A 19,205-nucleotide genomic window follows, 5' to 3' on the forward strand; every position below is an offset into this window, starting at 1 on the left:
CCAAATGAAAATACAATTTAAAAATTCTAGTGTAATTTTTGGATCCCCCAAAATGTTTGCAGACACTGCTCCCCACCTAGTTTGAGAAACACTAGAATAATAAATTTGTTCCCTACATCAAATGACAATGATTTCTATATGCTTTGAAAAATAAAATTCTGGAACATTAGATTATTTATATATATTTATTCAGTAGAGAAGAGAGGCAGAGAAATGAGCATTCTGGGACTCAAGTGGGGAAAAGGGGCTTGAAGTTTCATTGTTCACCATCCAAAATAAAGACTTTACTGAGGTATTTTATTAATTTCCAAGGACTACTGTAACTGTAGACTGGGTAGCTTATACAACAGAAATTTATTTTCTCACAGGTCTGGAGGCTACAAGTCCAAAGTCAAGGTGTCCATAAGGTGGGGTTTTTCAGAGGCCTCTCTCCTTGGCTTATAACCTTCTTGCTGTGTTTTCACATGCTCATCTCTCTGTCTGTGTTGGCTGTGTCCTAATCTTCTCATAAGTCATTTGCGTTAGGGCCCACCCATGACCTCATTTTAACGTAATTACCTCTTTAAGGACCCTGTCTTCAAATATGGTCACATTGTGAAGTACTAGTGGTTAAGATTTCAACATGCAGTTAAGATATCAACATGGGGGGGCACAATTCAACCCATATAACTATGTATGGAGGGCTCCAAGAAGGATGTCTCCATGAAAAAACAGATGGAGCTGGTGGACGGCCTGCTAGCGTTCGGGCAGAGTTATTGAGCACGCAGAAAACAAAAGAAGCCAAGAAAATGAGGCAGTCACAACACACACACAGCTTAACATAAAGTTAACGTAATCATGGTACATCCTGTTGCTTATCTGAATCCTGTTTACACTGATTTAGCCAAAATTGATGAACAAAATGTATACTGTAACTTTTTTCCAAGGTGGGAAGGGAAGAAGTATATGTGGAAGTGATGGTATAAAAGAGAGAGATCTTCTACAGAGAAAGACTTTCCATAGCAGGGAGTTAATGTGGAGGGTGGGGGGAAGTAGTAAAGGGTAAAAGGGGTGATGGAAGGAGTCTTGACTTTGGGTGGTAAACACATAGTACCATATACAGATAGAATTATAGAATTATATACTTGAAACCTTTATAAGTTTAATAACCAGTGTCACCCCAATAAACTAAAATTCAAAATAGCTAAAGTATAAAATTAAGGAATAGTATAAATGGTACTTAGAAGAAACTCAAAATGTTGAAAATGTTACCTTTAGAAGGCATGGGAAAGATAAATCAGGGGATTCCTATTTTTAGTGTTGAATCTCATGGTGTTATTTGACTTTTAAAATTAGATGTATTGCTTTGAGAAAATATAATTTTAATTTAAAAATTATATACATCTCTAATCACAGGACAGTCAATTAAAAATTTATGAGGTATTAGGTACATAGTTTTTTTTCCCCTCCAAATTTAATTGAAATATGAGGACTTGTCTTCTAGGACTTAAAAAATCATTAGTAAATAACATTTTTTATTGTAATTTTCATAATGATCATTAACATTTATAGTTTTCATAAAGCAGCTTGAACTTTATTTTCTTGAAGATAACCTACAGAGAATTGAAGCTTTTGCGATGTGAGGCAAGTTGGACGGCATTTTGTCAGTGCGAGCCTCTTCTCCAGCTGATGACTGATTTAGAGAAGAATGGATTAATAATATATTCTAAACTGAAGCAGATATGTAGAGAGCATGGGCACACATATGTAGAAGAAGCTGACTTAACTTCTCAGTTGTCAAACTGTATGTTTTTTCATGATGTTTGGCAGTCTCTGCAGTTTTTGAAGGATATCGGTGTGGTGACATATAAGAAGAGCCGTATCTTTCTTTATGACCTTTTCCGGGCTGAAAAAGACATTGCCTCTTTAATAGGTAACCTGATGACAAGGCCTCCATGGCATTTACATGTTGATGTCAAGAAGGTGCTTGCATCTCTTCATACCAAAAAACTGGAGGATTCAAGAAGCGATGATACATTGAACGAAAGTAAACCTGACAAAACAGGATTAGAAACTTCGGACGGCGTTCTGAATGCACAGGGCAGCGGTGACCATATTTGGGATAACGGTGAAAATGAAGATAATGCAGAAATAAGTCAAGATCACCTGGACCAGGATCAGGTGGCTGCTTTGGAGATGATCTGCTCCAATGCTGTGACAGTCATAAGTGGGAAAGGTGGTTCTGGGAAGACCACAATTGTTAGCCATCTTTTTAAGCATGTGGAGCTGTTGGAAGAAAACGAAGTAAAAAAAGCATGTGAGGACTTTGAACAAGACCAAGATTTATCAGAAGAGTGGATTACCTTTAGCCAGCAAAGTGCACTGAAGGCAGACAAGGCGATAGAGGTTTTACTTACTGCACCTACAGGAAAAGCAGCTGGTTTACTGAGAGAGAAGACTGGTTTTAGTGCTTATACGCTGTGTCAGGTAAAACCTTTTACATTTTTTTTCTTGAGAGAAAACATTTGCCTTTAAGACAAACTACTTCATTAGTTTCTTTTTCATTTCTTCCTGACAACAATCAGTAGATCTTTATGGAATGTCCTCCGGATCCCTGCCTTGTAGTAGCTGGTTATTAATGATCATTGCCTCTCAAAACAACCTGTCTATAAACTGTTGCTGGTTGGCAGTGAGGTAGGAGCAAGTGCCAGGAAGTAAGGCAGTGAACTGCTTTTTTCCTTGAGAAAGTCTTATGAAAAAAAAAGCTAAAATAAGTGTATGCTCAGTGGTGTAGTTCTTTTAAATGCTGACACAAGCTCCGTTGTCAGCTGGACTGGTTACATGCGTGCCATAGTTCACAAACCATATTTTGAAAAGCATTGGAGTTGGAAGGAAAAGGTTTATATTTTGTAGAATTAAAGCTCCATGATAGTGAGGAATTTGATCATCTGGTTTAATTCTTCATCTCCACCTACAACAGTACCTGGCAAATAGGAGTCACGTAATGTGAATTTCAAATGAATTAATATGCATGAAAAAATAGGTTTGGCTGTAATTAGGAGTCATGAAGTTTTAAACTTGTAAAGAGTGGTAGAGGTTCCCCTAGCCCTGACCTCCATTCTACAGATCAAGGAACTTAAGCATTAGAAGACTTCTGAAGGAAATAATATTCAGAGGAAAGGCCTTTCCAAAAGCATAGTGTATATAGAGGGTTTTGAAGTGATTGTGTTGATTGAAGCCTGTGTGTTGTGAAATAATGAAAATTAAATTTGGTTTAGACAGGAAATTTGAGCTTTAAAGTTTGTACTTTGACATTTCATTAAATCCTTAGTAAACCAGTGAGGGGGTCAATGATGAAACTGCCAACTGAACTTTAGAGGTGTTACATGGTTTGCCCAGGATCTTAACCAGGTGCAGAACTAGCACTTGAATTCAGATTTCTGGCCTCCCAACTTGTTCTTTCCATGACGCCATAGTTTTCTCATTTATCATAGACCTTGGAACTTAACAAAGAGGCTTGCTTGGTCTTGATTTACTGGGGAGCCATTTAGGTTACTAAGTAAGGGAGTGAAATGGAAGCAGTTTTAAGGAAGACTACATAGGATTACAGAGCCACGCGCCACCTCAGAAATTACTTTGCCCATTACCTTTGTCAGTCATGTGAATGAACATAGACCTGTAGAAGTTCTGTGTTGATCATTGTGGAAGGGGCTTCTGATCAGTCTGTGATTTTTTTTCTATTACACATTCACGTCTGATTAGTGTAAAGGATTGAATTAGGAGAGGAGAGGCCAGAGAGGGATCATTACTAAATTTCATTTTATGTTCCAACTCTGATCAACTGGTAGTGTCTTAATATCTGCTTGGGATGCTGGGAGAACATTTCTGAAGTCGCCTTTAGGCTCCGGAGAGAGTAAGGGCAGGGATGGCACTTGTGCCACTGACTTACCATCCTTGGGCTAGGGTTACCAGACTTAGCACATAAAAGTACAAGTAATCATTAAGTATAAATAAGTACCAAATATTACATTGAACATACTTATATTAAAAGTCATGTATTGTTTATCTCCAATTCAGCTTAGTTGGGTTTCCTATATTTTGTCTGGCAATCCCATCTTGGGTTAGTGTGTAGTGGAACATGGTTGTAAGGTTATTGAGTAATCTAGTTGCTCATAGATGTGGCCTGTACTGAGTTGGTGGCATAAGAAATACAGGGGAAACCGTCAACCAGTCATTCTTAACTAACAGAATACGTAAAATAAAAGAAAGGAAACAAATAATGATGATTCAAATGTTCTATTGTGAGACAAGTATTTTTTTTTTTAAGGGAATTTATGCATTTGGGTGGAAAATACGAAAGCTTTTACAAACATATTAAATCTAGTTGCAGTAGAAAACTTAAATGAGTTGGTAGTTCCAAAATAGTCACAGGAATGTAAAATACAACATAGGGAAAATAGTCAATAATTTTGTAATAACTATGTATGATACCAGGTGGGTACTTGAAATATTGGGGGGATTACATTGTAAAGTATGTGATTGTCTAACCAGTATGCTGTACACCTGAAATTAATACAAAATAATATTGAATGTAAACTGCAATTGAGAAAAGATATGTTACCATTTAAAAAATATACAGAATAGGCATACTTACAATATAGAAATGTTTCTGGAATGATAGAGTCCTAAATATTTAACATTATCTGGCTGTAATTTTACAGATTTTTTCCTCTTCTATATTTTTAAAGTAGTAAATATTATTATCCTATAATAAATTGTTTTTTAGTTGTTTTGTTGTTGGTGGTGGTGTTTTTTTTTTAAATGTTGGGAAGTTAGGAAGTTTAGAATATTAAAAGAAAGAATAAAATTTTCCTAGGTAGATTGGGAAGGCAGCACTTTATTTCCAGGACGGACTGTAATAGTTTAGGAGAAGAGGAGGGCTGAGTGGCTGGGCACGCTCAGAAGGCCAAGCTTTCTTTGGGAATGGAAGAGAATAAGAGCTTTCCCTGGTCCAAAGGAGTAAGGGGAGGGCTGAAATTTTTGCAGTGAAATAGTGATATATGCAAAGCTTGTTAAACACACTAAGCAGTCATTCAGAAGCACTTCTTAAAATTATTTGATTTTTTTTTTTGTTTTTAGATTTATTTGCTCTATCTTTTCTGTGTATTCATCTCTGTCATTTGTGGTCTCTTTCCTTGGCCTTTCCCCCTCTGTTACTCTACTTACACTCCTTCCTCCAATTTAAGAGTTGTTTTAAAATAACATGTAAATATTTTTGTTTTTGTTTTTTTTTGTAAATTTTATAACCTGAACTTAAAAATGCAATACTTTCATTGTAGGTCAATTATAGCTTCTACTTATGGAAGAAAATAATGAACATGAGCAGTCCATGGAAATTTTCTTCAGTTAGAGTTCTAGTTGTGGACGAAGGGAGTTTGGTATCTGTAGGAATCTTCAAATCCGTTTTAAATTTATTGCTTGAGCACTCCAAACTTTCTAAGCTTATTATTCTTGGTAAGTTAAAATATTGGAATTCTAATTATTTAGTTCAAAGAATTGTGGTTAAATGACTGTTTGTTTATTCAATTTCACTATTTAATATCCACATTTTACAGGTGAGAAGTCACTTGTCAGAGCCATGCTAAAACTCCACTGAGTTCAATTTAACCTCTCTCTTTAGCAGTTTGGGTGGTTCTTTATTTTGGCCAGGATGTTAGCAGGCTAGGATGTAAATGAAATAGAGTCATGAGGGGTCACTGTTAATCACCTAAGTGATGACTATTAAGATGCTAAAAATGTCACAGATTTAGAGTAAATCAAGATATACATTAATTTGTAAATAATAAAAATCTGAATTATAAACCTCTTAAAAGTATTTTTGTGATTGTTAAGCTAATAACTCAAATTAGATCTCACCAGACTCTTAAGTCCTTGCCAATTCTGGTGAGATTCAGTTAGATTCTATTGGGTATAATATTCTGTAGACTCAATAATGTGATGGAGAAAAAAATAGAATTGCAATGTGAGAATCAAATTGTGTATAAGTAACTTTTTTAGATATTTGAGGATATTTTATAAATAGTTGATTCTATTAAAGGCTTAAACATTCTTCCATCTTTCACCCAGAAAAGAGTTTTTCTTATCTCTATGGTTGGTTGGTTTGCCTAAAGTAAAAAGAAAAAAAAATTTAATAGAGCAAATCATTATCATTGCATTACTAGAATTTATCTGTTATCAAATACATTGGGTTTATTTTGTATTTTATATATTTATTTTATTTATTTGAGGACATAGAGTCTTCCATGTTTGGTTAGACATTGAACAAGATTGAATAAATACCAGCTATCTAAAGCCTTTTTTGTGTGTGTGTGTGTGGAAAGAAAGGAATCTTTTATTTAATAATTTTCAAAGCTATTTAAATATCTGTCCTTACAACTACTACATAGAATCAAGAACTGAAAATAATGTGACAACTGAAGAAGGCACAGAAATTTTGGTCTAAGACACCCAAAGAAAAATCACCCTGTCACCCTCTGCCAGCTCAGTTCAAGTTTGCACCAGTAACCTCTTCTCCCACTCAAAAATATTGGCAACGTTGGTGGCTTAGCAGGTCTCCAGTCTCTCTAGCTTCAGGTACCTTTCAGAGACTGTGCCTCCTGGCCTTCTACTTGTGGCTCACCGTCCTCTCTCTGCTGCCCCTCACAAGCCCACACTGGTGACCCTTGACACAGCTGCATGTGGGGAGGGGCGCAGCGCCTGCCACTGACAGTGCCGAGCCACCTTCTCTTCCTTCTTAACATCCCTCATGGCCAGGACCTAGGACCTCCAGCCCAGGAAAGAGGGGAGACCAAAAAGAAAGTGTCATTCCTGCATAAGGCCTGTTTTTCTCCGTACACATTGGCCAAAATATATGTCCTTAAACAATTTGCCTGTGGTTATAGGTATGAAAGAAGTTTGATTCAAATTTTACCTTGTATTATTGCTATTTTTTATATCTTATATTATTTAATCTAAATGTTTTTTTTTTGTTAAATATTTTTAAAGACAATGTTCTCAAGTCATTTTAAATAAAGATTTTTGGGGCCTTTTTTTTCTCAGAGTAAGTAAGTTTTTAGAAGTATAGCATATATCAGTAAGGAGAAATAAAAATAATTCCTAAATTTTAGGACCTCAGTTACCTAAAACTTACTGCATCTATTTTTTTCCCCTTTTAGGTGACATTAGACAGTTACCCAGCATTGAACCTGGTAACTTGCTGCAAGATCTTTTTGACACTCTTAAGTCAAGAAAGTGTGCTATTGAACTAAAGACAAACCATAGAGCAGAATCTGAGCTAATTGTGGACAATGCTACAAGGTATAATATAACTTAAATTTTGCACTTTCTCTCTGTTGAATTAGAAATAAAAGGTTAAAAATACATATTAGTTTTTGAATTAGGGTGAATCAGTGCAGTACATTTACTATGCCCTTTTAACAAATCTATTCTCTTTCTCTCTCTCTACACTCACACACATACACACACACATTTTGCCCTACAATTAAAAAAACAAAGTTAGTATTTTTTATTACTGGTCCAGTAATGCATTTAAGAATAAACATGTTTTCCTGATTTCTTCTTCTTTTTTTTTAAGAAAAGAAAAGATTTTATTTATTTATTTTTAGAGAGAGTGGGAGGGAGGGAGGGAGAAAGAGGGAAACATCAATGTGCAGTTGCCTTTCTTGCACCCCCACTGGAGACCTGGCCCACACCCAGGCATGTGCCCTGACTGGGAATTGAACCAGTGACCCTTTGGTTCACAGGCCGGCATTCAATCCACTGAGCCACACCATCCAGGGCTGTTTTTCTGATATAAAAAATGTGTGTGTAAATTAAAGTCACATCAGGCATAGAGACTAGAATAAGCCCAAGGGGAACAGAGACTTAGAAATGAGTTCAGTAGAGTTCAAGGGAGAATTGGGGGAAAAGATTACCCACAACTTTCGTGAGAGACCCAGAGCAAAATAAATGAATATGACATTTTACTTCTTGATGAATTTTGGTGGCATTCATGACATATTACTCTCCTTTAAGTAGCAAAGAACACTTATTTTTCCCTTAGCCTTTGCCTAAGTATTTAGAGTACTCTTCTGTAGTAGATGTTATGGGACCTCAGACTACTAAGAGACCCTTTTGTTCATTGGACAAAATTTATCTTTGTTTTGACTCTCTTTTAGAAGATGTTGTTTTTGTTTCTTGAACATTTCCTTTGGTTGGATATTGGCAGAAACTAGAACATAAACATCTGCTTTCTCTGTGTCCTTATCTACCGTGGATAGGATAGGAGTAGTAGAGGAAGAATTGATAGGAATAGGGTAGATGATGCAGTTTTATATTAAAACATTAAGAAAAATAATGCTGTTGGATGTATAATTCTTTTTCTGTAACACTTCTGCTCATTTTGGGGATGTTGGTAGATGATTGGTCATTTTAAAGTCTAGAAATCTTGGGAGAATCTAAAGCACATTAGAGTTTTTAAAACTCAATTTTATCTGAAATTTAGCAATGCCTTTTGGTGACCTTTCTGATACCATTTGGGCTAAGCTGTGCTCCTTTCATCATTTCTTCTTAATCATCCCAAATACTCAATGACAGATGGATCCCAGTGATACCAGGGAAAAGCTCCTTGAGATAGAAATATGTTGCACGTCCTGGGTCAGAAGCAAAATAGGACACTCGTGGTAATTCTCAGTCCCCCAGAGATTAAATCTGGGATTTTTCCAGCAGGGACAGCCTTCTTCCCTCTCCTTTCCTTCCTTTCAACTCTGTTGGGAAAGGCGGAAGATGACATAGTAGTGTACCACTACCTTTGATAGCCAGGCTGCTATTAGGTCTTCAGGGAGTCAGTCATCTTCGAAATAACCAAGGAGAGACTGTAGTATGTCAAGGCACCTTCCCCTTACTCTGTTTTCTGATATAATTAGCTAGTCTTGGGAACTACAAGAACTAAAGAGGGCTGCAGAGGAAAAACAGAAGCAAAGAGAAGATGTGGATATTTGGTTCAACTGGGAAAATGAGGCCATACAGATGATATACACAGAAGAAACGGGAAAAGAAAGAGTGAACATATGGATAAACCTCCAAGAGTCCAAGCTAATTTAAATAGAAAAGGATCTGGAGCCAAATGGGCCCAGATTGACTGCCTAGTTCCCCTGCGTCCTACCTCTGTGGCCTTGAGCAATCAACTACAGTTGACTAAGCCTCATGTTGCTACCTGTGAAACAAGGGTATTACTTACCTTGTACAGTTCTTTAGCCATTTGGAGAAAAGTAGGTCAGGTTCTCAGAATGGTGCTTAGTAAATTCCCTATTTTTTCTAATGCTTTTAATTTGCTAATTTTGTTTTAAAACTCCTTTGCTATTTATGTGTATATGGGTAGCCTGTTTGCCCTATTTACCTAATAACAGATATTAATTGTTATAATGATATTATCTCTGATCATATTATGAGACACTTTTTTTATATTGTTTCTTGGTATATTATTTTATCTTTGTTAAGAATCTCAAAACGCCAATTTCCAAAATTCGATGCAGAGCTGAATATCTCTAATGATCCAACATTTCCTGTCTCTATACAAGATAAAACATTTATTTTTGTGAAACTTCCAGAAGAGGATGCTAGTTCTCAGTTATCAAAAAGTAATCATCACTTTTGTAAGTATAAACTTCTGTGTTATGTAGGATTAAGTATTTCAGTTTTGTAACAGTTATTAAATGACTAGTTATAATTTTATTTGATGGTAAACATGTGTATTGCTAGTAAAAAATTAAGCACTGAAAATAAACTAGTTTATTAATCATTGAAAGCAGGTTACCCTAGAATTTTGTAAAAGATAAGCTTTTGTCATATACATACTGAGGGTTCAATAAATATTTGCTGAGTGAATAAATGAATGCAGATGAATAGTTTAAAATAAAGCAAAGCTCCAGTAATCCAAGTTCATTCAGGAGAAAGCATGTCTTAATGAAGTTTTTCTTTCATAACGGTTGGAAAAAGTAAATACATTTGTTATTTTGAGTACATTTGTGAAACAAAATTAATGGCTGTCAACTGTCGGGAAGTTGAGCCCTAATATTTCTGTTCTACTTCTTGTTAAATGGACAAGCATCACTTCTAATTATGGGGGTTAGGCTGACACCACGACAGGGCTGAGAAAGAGCATGGGATAGGAAATCTTTACCCTTATGTGTATGATCCGTGTCATATCACTTCCTCATTTTTAGAAGGGGAATCACAGTGACAGCGCCTGTGGAGCTGTTGTGAGGTTTGAGGACATTCGTCAATGTTAAGGAATTACATAAATGTTAGTTTTTGATGAACAATAGATATTAAATTATCTATTGCAGATAAGCCTATTTAGATAGGCTGAACCTTTTGATCTTTATTATAAACTTAGCAAGCTTTTTAAAATAGTGTAATAGTTTACTCAGAATTGAATAAGTGAAGATTTGAATGACTGTTATTGAGAATTCATTGTAGTTGACACAGGTTTTTCCTTAGAATTTTTATTATATTTTATTGATTATGCTATTACAGTTGTCCCAATTCTTCTCCCTTTGCTCCCCTCCACCCAGTACCCCCACTCCCTCAGGAGATCCCCACACCGTTTTTCATATCCATGGATCATGCATATAAGTTCTTCAGCTACTCCAATCCCTATACTGTATTGTACATCCCCACGGCTATTCTGTAACTACCTATTTGTACTTCTTAATTCCCTTACTTCTTCACCCATTCCCCCACACCCCCCTCCCATCTGGCAGCCATCAAACAATCTCTGTATCCATGATTCTGTCTCTGTTCTTGTATCATTTGTTTTTTAGATTCAGTTGTTGACAGCTATGTATTTATTGCCACTTTATTGTTCATCTTCTTTTTCTTATATAAGTCTCTTTAATATTTCATATAATAGTAGTTTGGTGATTATGAACTTTAGTTTTTTTCTTGTCTGGGATGCTCTTTATTTGCCCTTTGATTCTAAATGATAGCTTCTCTGGGAAGAGCAATCTTGGCTGTAGGTCCCTGCTTTTCATGACTTTGAATATTTCTTGCTAGTCCAGTCTAGTTTCTTTTGAGAAATCAGCTGACAGTCTTATAGGGACTCCCTTGTAAGTAACTAACTTATTTTCTCTTGCTGCTTTTAAGATTCTCTCCTTATCTTTACCCTTTGGCATTTTAATTATGATGTGTCTTGGAGTGGGCCTCTTTGCATCCATCTTGTTTGGGACTCTCTGTGCCTCCTGGACTTGCATGTCTATTTCCTTCACTAAATTAGGAAAGTTTTCTTTAATTATTTTTTCAAATAGATTTCCAGTTTCTTGCTATTTCTTGCCCTTCCTCTTCTCCTTCTGCCACCCCTCTGATGCTAATGTTGGTCCTCTCAAAGTCGTCCCAGAGGCTGCTTACACTGTCCTCATTTTTGTTGGATTGTTTTTTCTTGTTGTTGTTCTGATTGGTTTTTGTTTTCTTGTGTTCTAAATCATTGATTTGATTCTCATCTTTATTCACTCTGCTGTTCTTTCCCTGTAAATTGTTCTTTATTTCCATTAGTGTATCTTTCATTTCTGACTGGATCTTTTTTATGCTTTTGAGGTCCTCACTAAGTTCCTTGAGCATCTTTATAGCCAGTGGTTTGAACTCTGCATCAGATATATCACTTATGTCCATTTTGTTTAGTTCTTTTTCTGGAGTTTTGATCTATTCTTCCATCTGAGCCACGTTTTTTTGCTTCTTCATTTTGGCAGCCTCCCTGTAGTTGTTTCTAATGTATTAGAGCTGCTGTGACTCCCTGTCTTGGTAACTTGGCCTAACATAGTAGGTATCCTGTAAGGTCTGATAGCATAGCCTCCCCTGTCACCCAAGCTGTGTACTTGAGGTGCTCCCTTCGTTTGAGCTGAGTACACCTCTTTAGTTGAGTCTTAGTTTCTGTTGACAGGTCAGTGGGGAGGATTTACCCAGGCCTGTCCGCTGCAAGGATTGGCTGTGACCATTGACAACCAACCTCTGCCATCTGTGGAGGATCAGCTGTTCAGGGGCAGGGTGGTGGTGCTTCAACATGGTCTGTAGCTGTCTAATGGGTGTGCAGGCCTTGTGGTGTCCCGAGTGGTGCAGGCCAAGGTCAGCCCCAACCTGTATCCTGCCCTGGACTACATGGACTGAGCTGTAAAACCATCTCAGATGGCTACGACTTGTGCTGGGCTTGGAGATTCCCAGGCAAAGCCAAGCTGTGAATCTACTGAAGAGTACCTGGCCTGGGGCCACTTAGCAAGAGGTATGGGGACTGGAGGCTCACTGAAGCCAGCTGTTGCTTGTTTGAAAGGATTTAGGAAGTTGTGCAGCATGAACCAAGATCAGCCATTATATGGAAAATGTACTGTTAACCACTGTAAGTTGGGTGGGTCATAGTCTCAGGGCATCCCCAGGGCAGGGCAAATAGTGTTAGCCAGGTTGATAGAGTCTCAGACATGGCACACACTTGCTGGCTCCATGGCTCAACAAATATTTAAACATTTCCTTCTTATTTGCTGAAGAGGCCAGGTTAACATCTTGTCATAAAGGATATTGCATTATCCCCAGTGGCTGCAGGGACAATGGCCTGAAGATGATGACTAAAAGAAGTTATCAGGGATTACTTAATATTGAGGAGCCAGTAGATAGACCCTCCTGCTCTGAGGAGATGGTCTGGTTGCCCTCCTACCTGTAACAATTGCAACTAAGAAATTATTCAAAACCTAGTTCCATAGTATATGAGGCACAGTGGTGGTTTCAGGGAAATAAAGCATGGTCGCTATCCTTAAGGAGCTGACAATCTGGTTGGAGAGACAGATTAACACAAAAAATAATTAGAAATAATTAAGTGCTCACTTGAGTGGTGTGGAGCACAAGTGAAATAAGAGCTTTAAGATAATCCAGGTGTCTGGGAGGTTTTATTGAAGAGTCAGGGTTGAACTGAATCTTGAAGTCTGGATCAAGGGAAGATGAGTGGGGAGAAGACGGCATGCCTGTGGGGTGCTGGGGAAAGACTAAGAAAAGAGTAGACCCAGGTCAGCAATATTATGACCTGTGTGGTAGAGGAGGCAGGCACTCAATTGTGGTGGAATAATTGAGGAACTGGCTTGACTGAGGTAGAAGGGAACAAAAGAAATAAAGAGGTCAGTCTGGGCGGGCAAGATGGAGTCGCATGGCCTCAAGGGTGAGATAGATTCTGAAAGCTAAGTGCTAGTGTTCTGCAGTGGTGGTCCCCAGAAATAAACAGCATTTCTCTCACATACATTGCATGTGAGGCCTGTAGGCTGGTCAAATATAGATGCTGATGGCCATGGCAGCTTGGTGAGGTCCAGCTCAATTCCCAAATGCTTGGCTTATCAGCATGCTGACAAGCTGAGGCTTCCTGGTGTGCCTCAGAATACTCTCTGGAGACTACAGGCTGTGATCTTGGAAGCATAGGGCTGCTTCCCCAAGTAGCTGTTGTGTGTTGGATGTTTTTGTGTAGGCATTGTCTGCATGTGGGTGTTAACTAAGATGATGCTCTTAAGCATGATGAAATTCAGCTGATTATAGGTGGAAGCATAAAGACAAACTATAGCCTCTAGTAATTCTTAACATTTGGATTTTAAAAGCCACTTTCTAGTTTTAATTACAGTTTTATAATGATGCTTTAAAATTTCTAGTCAGATAAACAAGCTTATGGATTAAGGGGCCATCCCCTATTGAAATTATTTCAATAAAATTAAAAAGAACCTTTTTAATGCAAAACACTTGTTGGTAAGCAGTTGCTATGTAGTCTTCTTTTGAGGATGTTGAAATCTTTTAACTTTTTGAAATTTCCTGGGTTTTTTTTTATGTTTCTCCCTTTCTTTTGCTTTTCCTTTTGGCTGACCTGTTTCTCCCACTTTTTAATCAATTTTTTTCACATATCTTGAATCTGAGTTTAGCCATGTTTGATCCCCATTCTTCATTGTAGCAATGATTTCAGTGTTATTACAAGAAGGGCTTGGCGAAAACTGTTTAAGGCCCTTTAAGGATTTTAGGTGGATCATCCCTTGGTTGGTGTTGATGCAGGAACAGCATCCATTCCTCATTATTGGAGATCCTACTCAAACTCACTATCTCTGGGCTTCAGTGATGGGGTGGTGGCTTGAGAGGCCCTAGTGGTGTACAGAGGGAGGCTGAGGTGTCTGGCATCCACCCTCTTGATTTTTATCCACATGTGGATGAAGGACCAGCCTGTTCTGCATCTCTGCTCCTCCTACCAGTCTGTATGGATGTGGTTTCTTTAATTCCATAGTTGTCAGACTTCTGTTCAACTCAATTTCTGACTGTTCTGAGTGACGGTTATTCTATAGTTCAGTTGTAATTTTAATGTGGTTTTGCGAGGTGAGCCATGTCTGCGTATGGCTGCCATCTTGACCGGAAGTCCTAGTTGCCACAGTTCTTAAAGGTATATCCTTCCTACTTAGCTTTCTCACTCTGTGTATGAAATTAAGTGACATTGAACTTTATCTTTAAGCTTTTCTTCTTTGTGTATGTCACCAATCTCAGTTCCCTTGGTTTCAACCTTTATTCTCTGGCTTCTTCAGCTTAATTAGCTGTAAAGAATGATTTGTGTATAAGCAAAAACTGAAAAGAGCTGCAGTGCCCAAGGGGCTAGGGCTTAAAAATATTAAAGATCTAGATTTTATCAGATCCGTAAATAAAATTTGAAAAAGAAGTCAGAATATAAGATAGTTTCCAGTAACTTCTTCAAGTTGATCTTCAGAAGTTGACTCAATTCAATTTGCTTCATTCTTGGAAGCCTTATCAAAATTCTCCACAAGACCTGGAACTGCACCATCATCATCCTCTCCTGTAGCAAGTGGTGCTTTTCCATCCTCAGGTTGTTTGGGCAGGGCTTCAGCCAGCCTCCTTAAACTAGTCAAACTGTCTGCAGTGAGCTGATTTGAGATGCTGGGGAGCATTTCTCTCAGTTGCTTTGTCTCAGTGTGGTCTGCAGTGGTGAAAGTGATCAATGCCAGAGATGCCTGAACCTTACAGTTGGTAAAGTAGATCGCTCTTCCTTGGTTTGTGGACATATTTACCTCTTCAGTATCAGAGATATGTTTACCCCTAACTTCTTGAAAGAGAGCTGACGTTATCTATCTTCTGCTGTAACTGATCTGTGAACCACCTTTTTTCTATGAGCAGTTCCTTTCCCCCCAATATGTATCGTGCCTGCAGTCTGGCAAGTTTCTCTTGGTTCCTGATAGTTTCTTTCATCTTGTTGGAGAGAAAACGGGGCCATGTGGGGGGACCAGGGTTGGCGCTCAGGGGGTAGGTCTTGGGCAGACCAGTTGAGAATAATAGCCCCTTTTTCTTTTTAATACATAATTTTCTATAAATGCCTTTTGGTGTTTTTGACTATAGAAATAATTCGTAGTCCTTAAAAAAAGTCAAATGATGCAGAAGTGCTTGAAGTAAAAATGAATATTTCTCTGTAATCTTCCTTTTGCCCCTTCCCTCAAGACAACCCTATAAAAGCCACATACATAGTAAGGGCTTACATACATAGTATGTAAGTTTTACGTACATTGGATTATAGGCTGCATACTGTTTTGTGATTTTTTAATTAAATATATTATGAATAATTCATAGATATTTATTGTCACAACAGCTTAGTTAATAGTAGGTACCAGTACAGATGAAGAAAATGAGACTTAGATGGTTAAGTAACTTGGCCTCTTTGCCACTCCATTTAGATCTACCTAAAATATGGTTTGCTTTATTTCTGGCACCCATTCTTTTCATTAATGAAAATGTACTTAAAAAATTGTCTGAATGTCTGAATTGTCTACCATTCAGAATGGTAGCAGAGCTTAACTGATACTGTTGTACTTTCTTAATTACAAATTTTAGCTGGAAAATTAGTTTCCTCCTTAAGAAAATTGAATAAATATTCCTCAGAGAGGCCTATAGTACTTTCTCGTTAATAATTAATTAAGTTGTTGAGTAGATTATTCCCAGTATTGTGGAGTACAAAGACTTAAGACAGGCTTCACAGGTGGGTTAGAATTTTAGAGATGTTAAAAATGTGAGAAAATCATGTAGTTTAGAATCAGTGAAATACTATGTACATGTTGAGATACTGTGCATATTGATCTGTGAGATGCCGAGAGAGTGAAAAAAGCAAGGAGCAGAATAGCAGGAACCTTCCTGTACATATGGAAGAAAACAGTCTTCTATGGAACCTTTGGAAATTCCCATTCTGGAAGACGAGGGGTTGCCTGGGGGTGAGCTGAGCATTGGCCAGTTTTTAGTGATAATCCTCCCTTCATCTGAAAAATGAAGCACCCAGCTGGCAACTAATTTAGTCTTCCCCAAAGAGGACAATGCAAGGCCTTAGCCTTTTCATTCTCCTGTGATTCACCTGCTGCGAGGGAAAGACACACAAACCTGGAACGTTCTTACCCGAGTTTATATATCTTCTCTCTTTCCTGAGAAATGTTTTCCCTTTTGTAATATTGCTGAGAGAGATGAGAGGAGGCCTGCTTCTCAGTGCTCTGAGGAAGGACAAGCTGTAAGTGAATGTCGGCACTGCCATGGTCTGAGCTCTACAAGAGGAGTCCAGCCACCCTACCAGGCCACTGCATTTGGAAAATTACTTTTGTTTCCAAAAGCCTCAGTTTCACTTTCATAACAAGGATGTAGTCAGTGGTGATAGTCAAACTATTTATTAGCTGGTAGGGTATAGTCACTCTTAGAATGGATGGTCCTGCTGTGCCAGGGCTCACCTTTTAGCTACTGAATCAGGGGGAGGCCTGTGGGTTCTGGGGGAAGGAAGGGCAGGAATGGAATAGGAGTGGGCCTTGTGGTGTTTGGGGAGTAACTGTCTTCCAGTCATTATATATCTCAATATTTTATACTGATATGTAGTTACTAAATAATATATGCCTCATAGGAGTGTTGTGAAAATGCAATTAAATGAAATAACGTAGGCAGTAGACGAACGGAAGCTCTGGGGACAGTCCTTCCATGATCTGGAGAGTAACTATAATGTCTCCTCTCCTGGAGAGGAGAGGATAAATTTAAAAGGTAGAATAAGTACAATTTTTGGTAATTTTTAGAATGTAGCAGGAAAGAGAGCATTTATGCCAAGGCTTCTAACAAAAAGTGTGGCTAGGCAACGTTCTTGCGTTTGAGGTGGTGCAGAGAGTATGGGTGATTACACCTGTGGGAGCCTGATTTCTTGTTGAACTTCGGAGAACAGAAGTAGAGTAAAGAAAGCGTGGAAATTATTTTGAGCATTGGATTGGGTCTGAGTGGAAGTTATTGCTTAAATGAAATGAAATTAAGGTTTTCTCAAATATAACTCACTCCCACTTGTACTACCAGAACTTAAAACAGAAAGAAATCTTACATGAGTAATTCTGTCACATATTTTATCCTCTCATTCATAGTTTAAATTCTGCATTCACAAACCATCAGTGAATATACAGAGATTATAGCACAAATTAGGAGGTGTCCTGGCTGTGGCTGAACTCTGTTGAGGACAGGGTGTCCTGAACCCTTTGTCTTCATTTTCTCTTCTGTCACTCTAGAATGAGGTTGATGTTCCCATGGAGAACTTGTATGACAGGTTGTATGTGCCCCTTAGCAGGAATTCTGAATTTGTTTCTCCACAGAAACAATGTTGTAATTTGGTGCTTTGCCATGTTAATTTTTTTTCTCTTAAATTGTCAGATTTATATTCTGCTGTTAGCGCTTTACTCAAAGAAAAAGACCTACAATGTGCAGAGACATCACAATTTATTGCATTTAGAAGGTAAAGCATTTGCAGTATTTTGTTTTTAATCTAGCTTTTAAATCTTATTGCTTATTAATATAGGTGTTGTTTAAATAAGAGTCTCTTCTAGTTCATTGCTGTTAATTTTCTCTCTTAGTTTGAGGTATTTCTTTGTTTTACATGCAGAGGGCAGTTCCTAAACAGGACTCTTTCTACAAAATATTATACAGTATTTGGAAACTCACAGGAAATCTGAATGGAACAAATGTTTATGTTAAGATCAAATTTACAAAATGCTCCTTCCTGGAGAAAGTCCTGGAGATTTTTTATGGAATCTAGTGTGTCATAATTGTTGCTAACAGAATAAGCACTAAACAGGTACCATTGTAGTGACCCTTGCATGTTTATGTGTTTCAGGCAAGACTGCGATGTCATCAACGACTGCTGTGGCAAGCACTACACTGGCCACCTGACCAAGTGAGCACCAACAAACGGAAGCTCTGGGGACAGTCCTTCCATGATTTACTGTTCTTTTGTTTGTTTTGACATTTATCACTGCAGCCACCTATTTATTTTCTTATTTTTTTAAACAATTTTATTTATTTATTTTAGACAGAGGTGAAGGGAGGGAGAAAGAGAAATATAGTTGAGAGAGATCTCTCAACTATAGATACCTTTGCAGTGTGCATAAAGAGAGGGAGAGAAACATCATTGTGTGGTTGCCTCTTGCGCGCCCTCTACTGTGGACCTGGCCTGTGGCCCAGGCACGTGCCCTGATGGAATCGCACCCGTGACCCTTTGGTTCGCAGGCCAGTGCTCAATCCACTGAGCCACACCAGCCAGGGCTGTAGCAACATATTTAAAAATCATTTTTTCTCATTTGTGAAGGAAGGTGATCTAGTCAATGAAGTATAATGTATATTCTTAGGAATTGAATTTTTGGTAAGAAAAATAAGGCATAAAACTTTCCTTGTGGTTTCCAGGTTGGCAAACTCCAGCTTCTCCAAGATGAGCATGGGGAATTCAGGAGAATATTTCAAATTATAATATGTGTGTAGTGTGTCCAAGAACCTTAGGAACGGGATGCCTGCAGAGAACACCACAGTGGACATCAATCAGAGAAATATGAATGTAGAAAAGCCACTCTATTTGCATATGGGGAAAATTAACTTACATCTTTAGCATTTATCAACATCTATTTATTAAGTGCAAAGAATGCAGAGATATGTTAGTTAAGGGAAGACACACACACACACATAGACACACAGAAAACATGTTAGGTAGCCTAACAAAGGGCTAAAAAGCATGAGATTGGGGTTATGCAGCCTGGGCCTCGGTGACTGTGAAGTTGGGCAGGTAGTTTCACCTTTCCATGGCTGTAAAAGAGGATACTTACACAGAATATCCTCACAGAGTGTAGTAAGGATGA

General features: G+C 37.9%; 1 protein-coding gene and 1 pseudogene across 1 annotated transcript in view; one reads left to right on the plus strand and one right to left on the minus strand.

The window, feature by feature from the left end:
- HELB (DNA helicase B) overlaps positions 1–19,205 on the plus strand; it is a 38,573-nt gene that overhangs the window by 3,703 nt on the left and 15,665 nt on the right. Inside the window, exons 4-9 of the mRNA XM_054580066.1 lie at positions 1,588–2,466; positions 5,319–5,493; positions 7,194–7,335; positions 9,517–9,671; positions 17,734–17,815; positions 18,194–18,253. Coding sequence (XP_054436041.1) covers positions 1,588–2,466; positions 5,319–5,493; positions 7,194–7,335; positions 9,517–9,671; positions 17,734–17,815; positions 18,194–18,253 — 1,493 coding nt within the window. The remainder of the gene's footprint in view (positions 1–1,587; positions 2,467–5,318; positions 5,494–7,193; positions 7,336–9,516; positions 9,672–17,733; positions 17,816–18,193; positions 18,254–19,205) is intronic.
- On the minus strand, positions 14,790–15,273 carry LOC129075861 (transcription factor BTF3-like; annotated as a pseudogene).

Source organism: Pteronotus mesoamericanus, unplaced genomic scaffold, assembly GCF_021234165.1.
Source record: "Pteronotus mesoamericanus isolate MK-2021 breed Mesoamerican mustached bat unplaced genomic scaffold, CSHL_Meso_final contig_56, whole genome shotgun sequence".
NCBI lineage: Eukaryota > Metazoa > Chordata > Mammalia > Chiroptera > Mormoopidae > Pteronotus > Pteronotus mesoamericanus.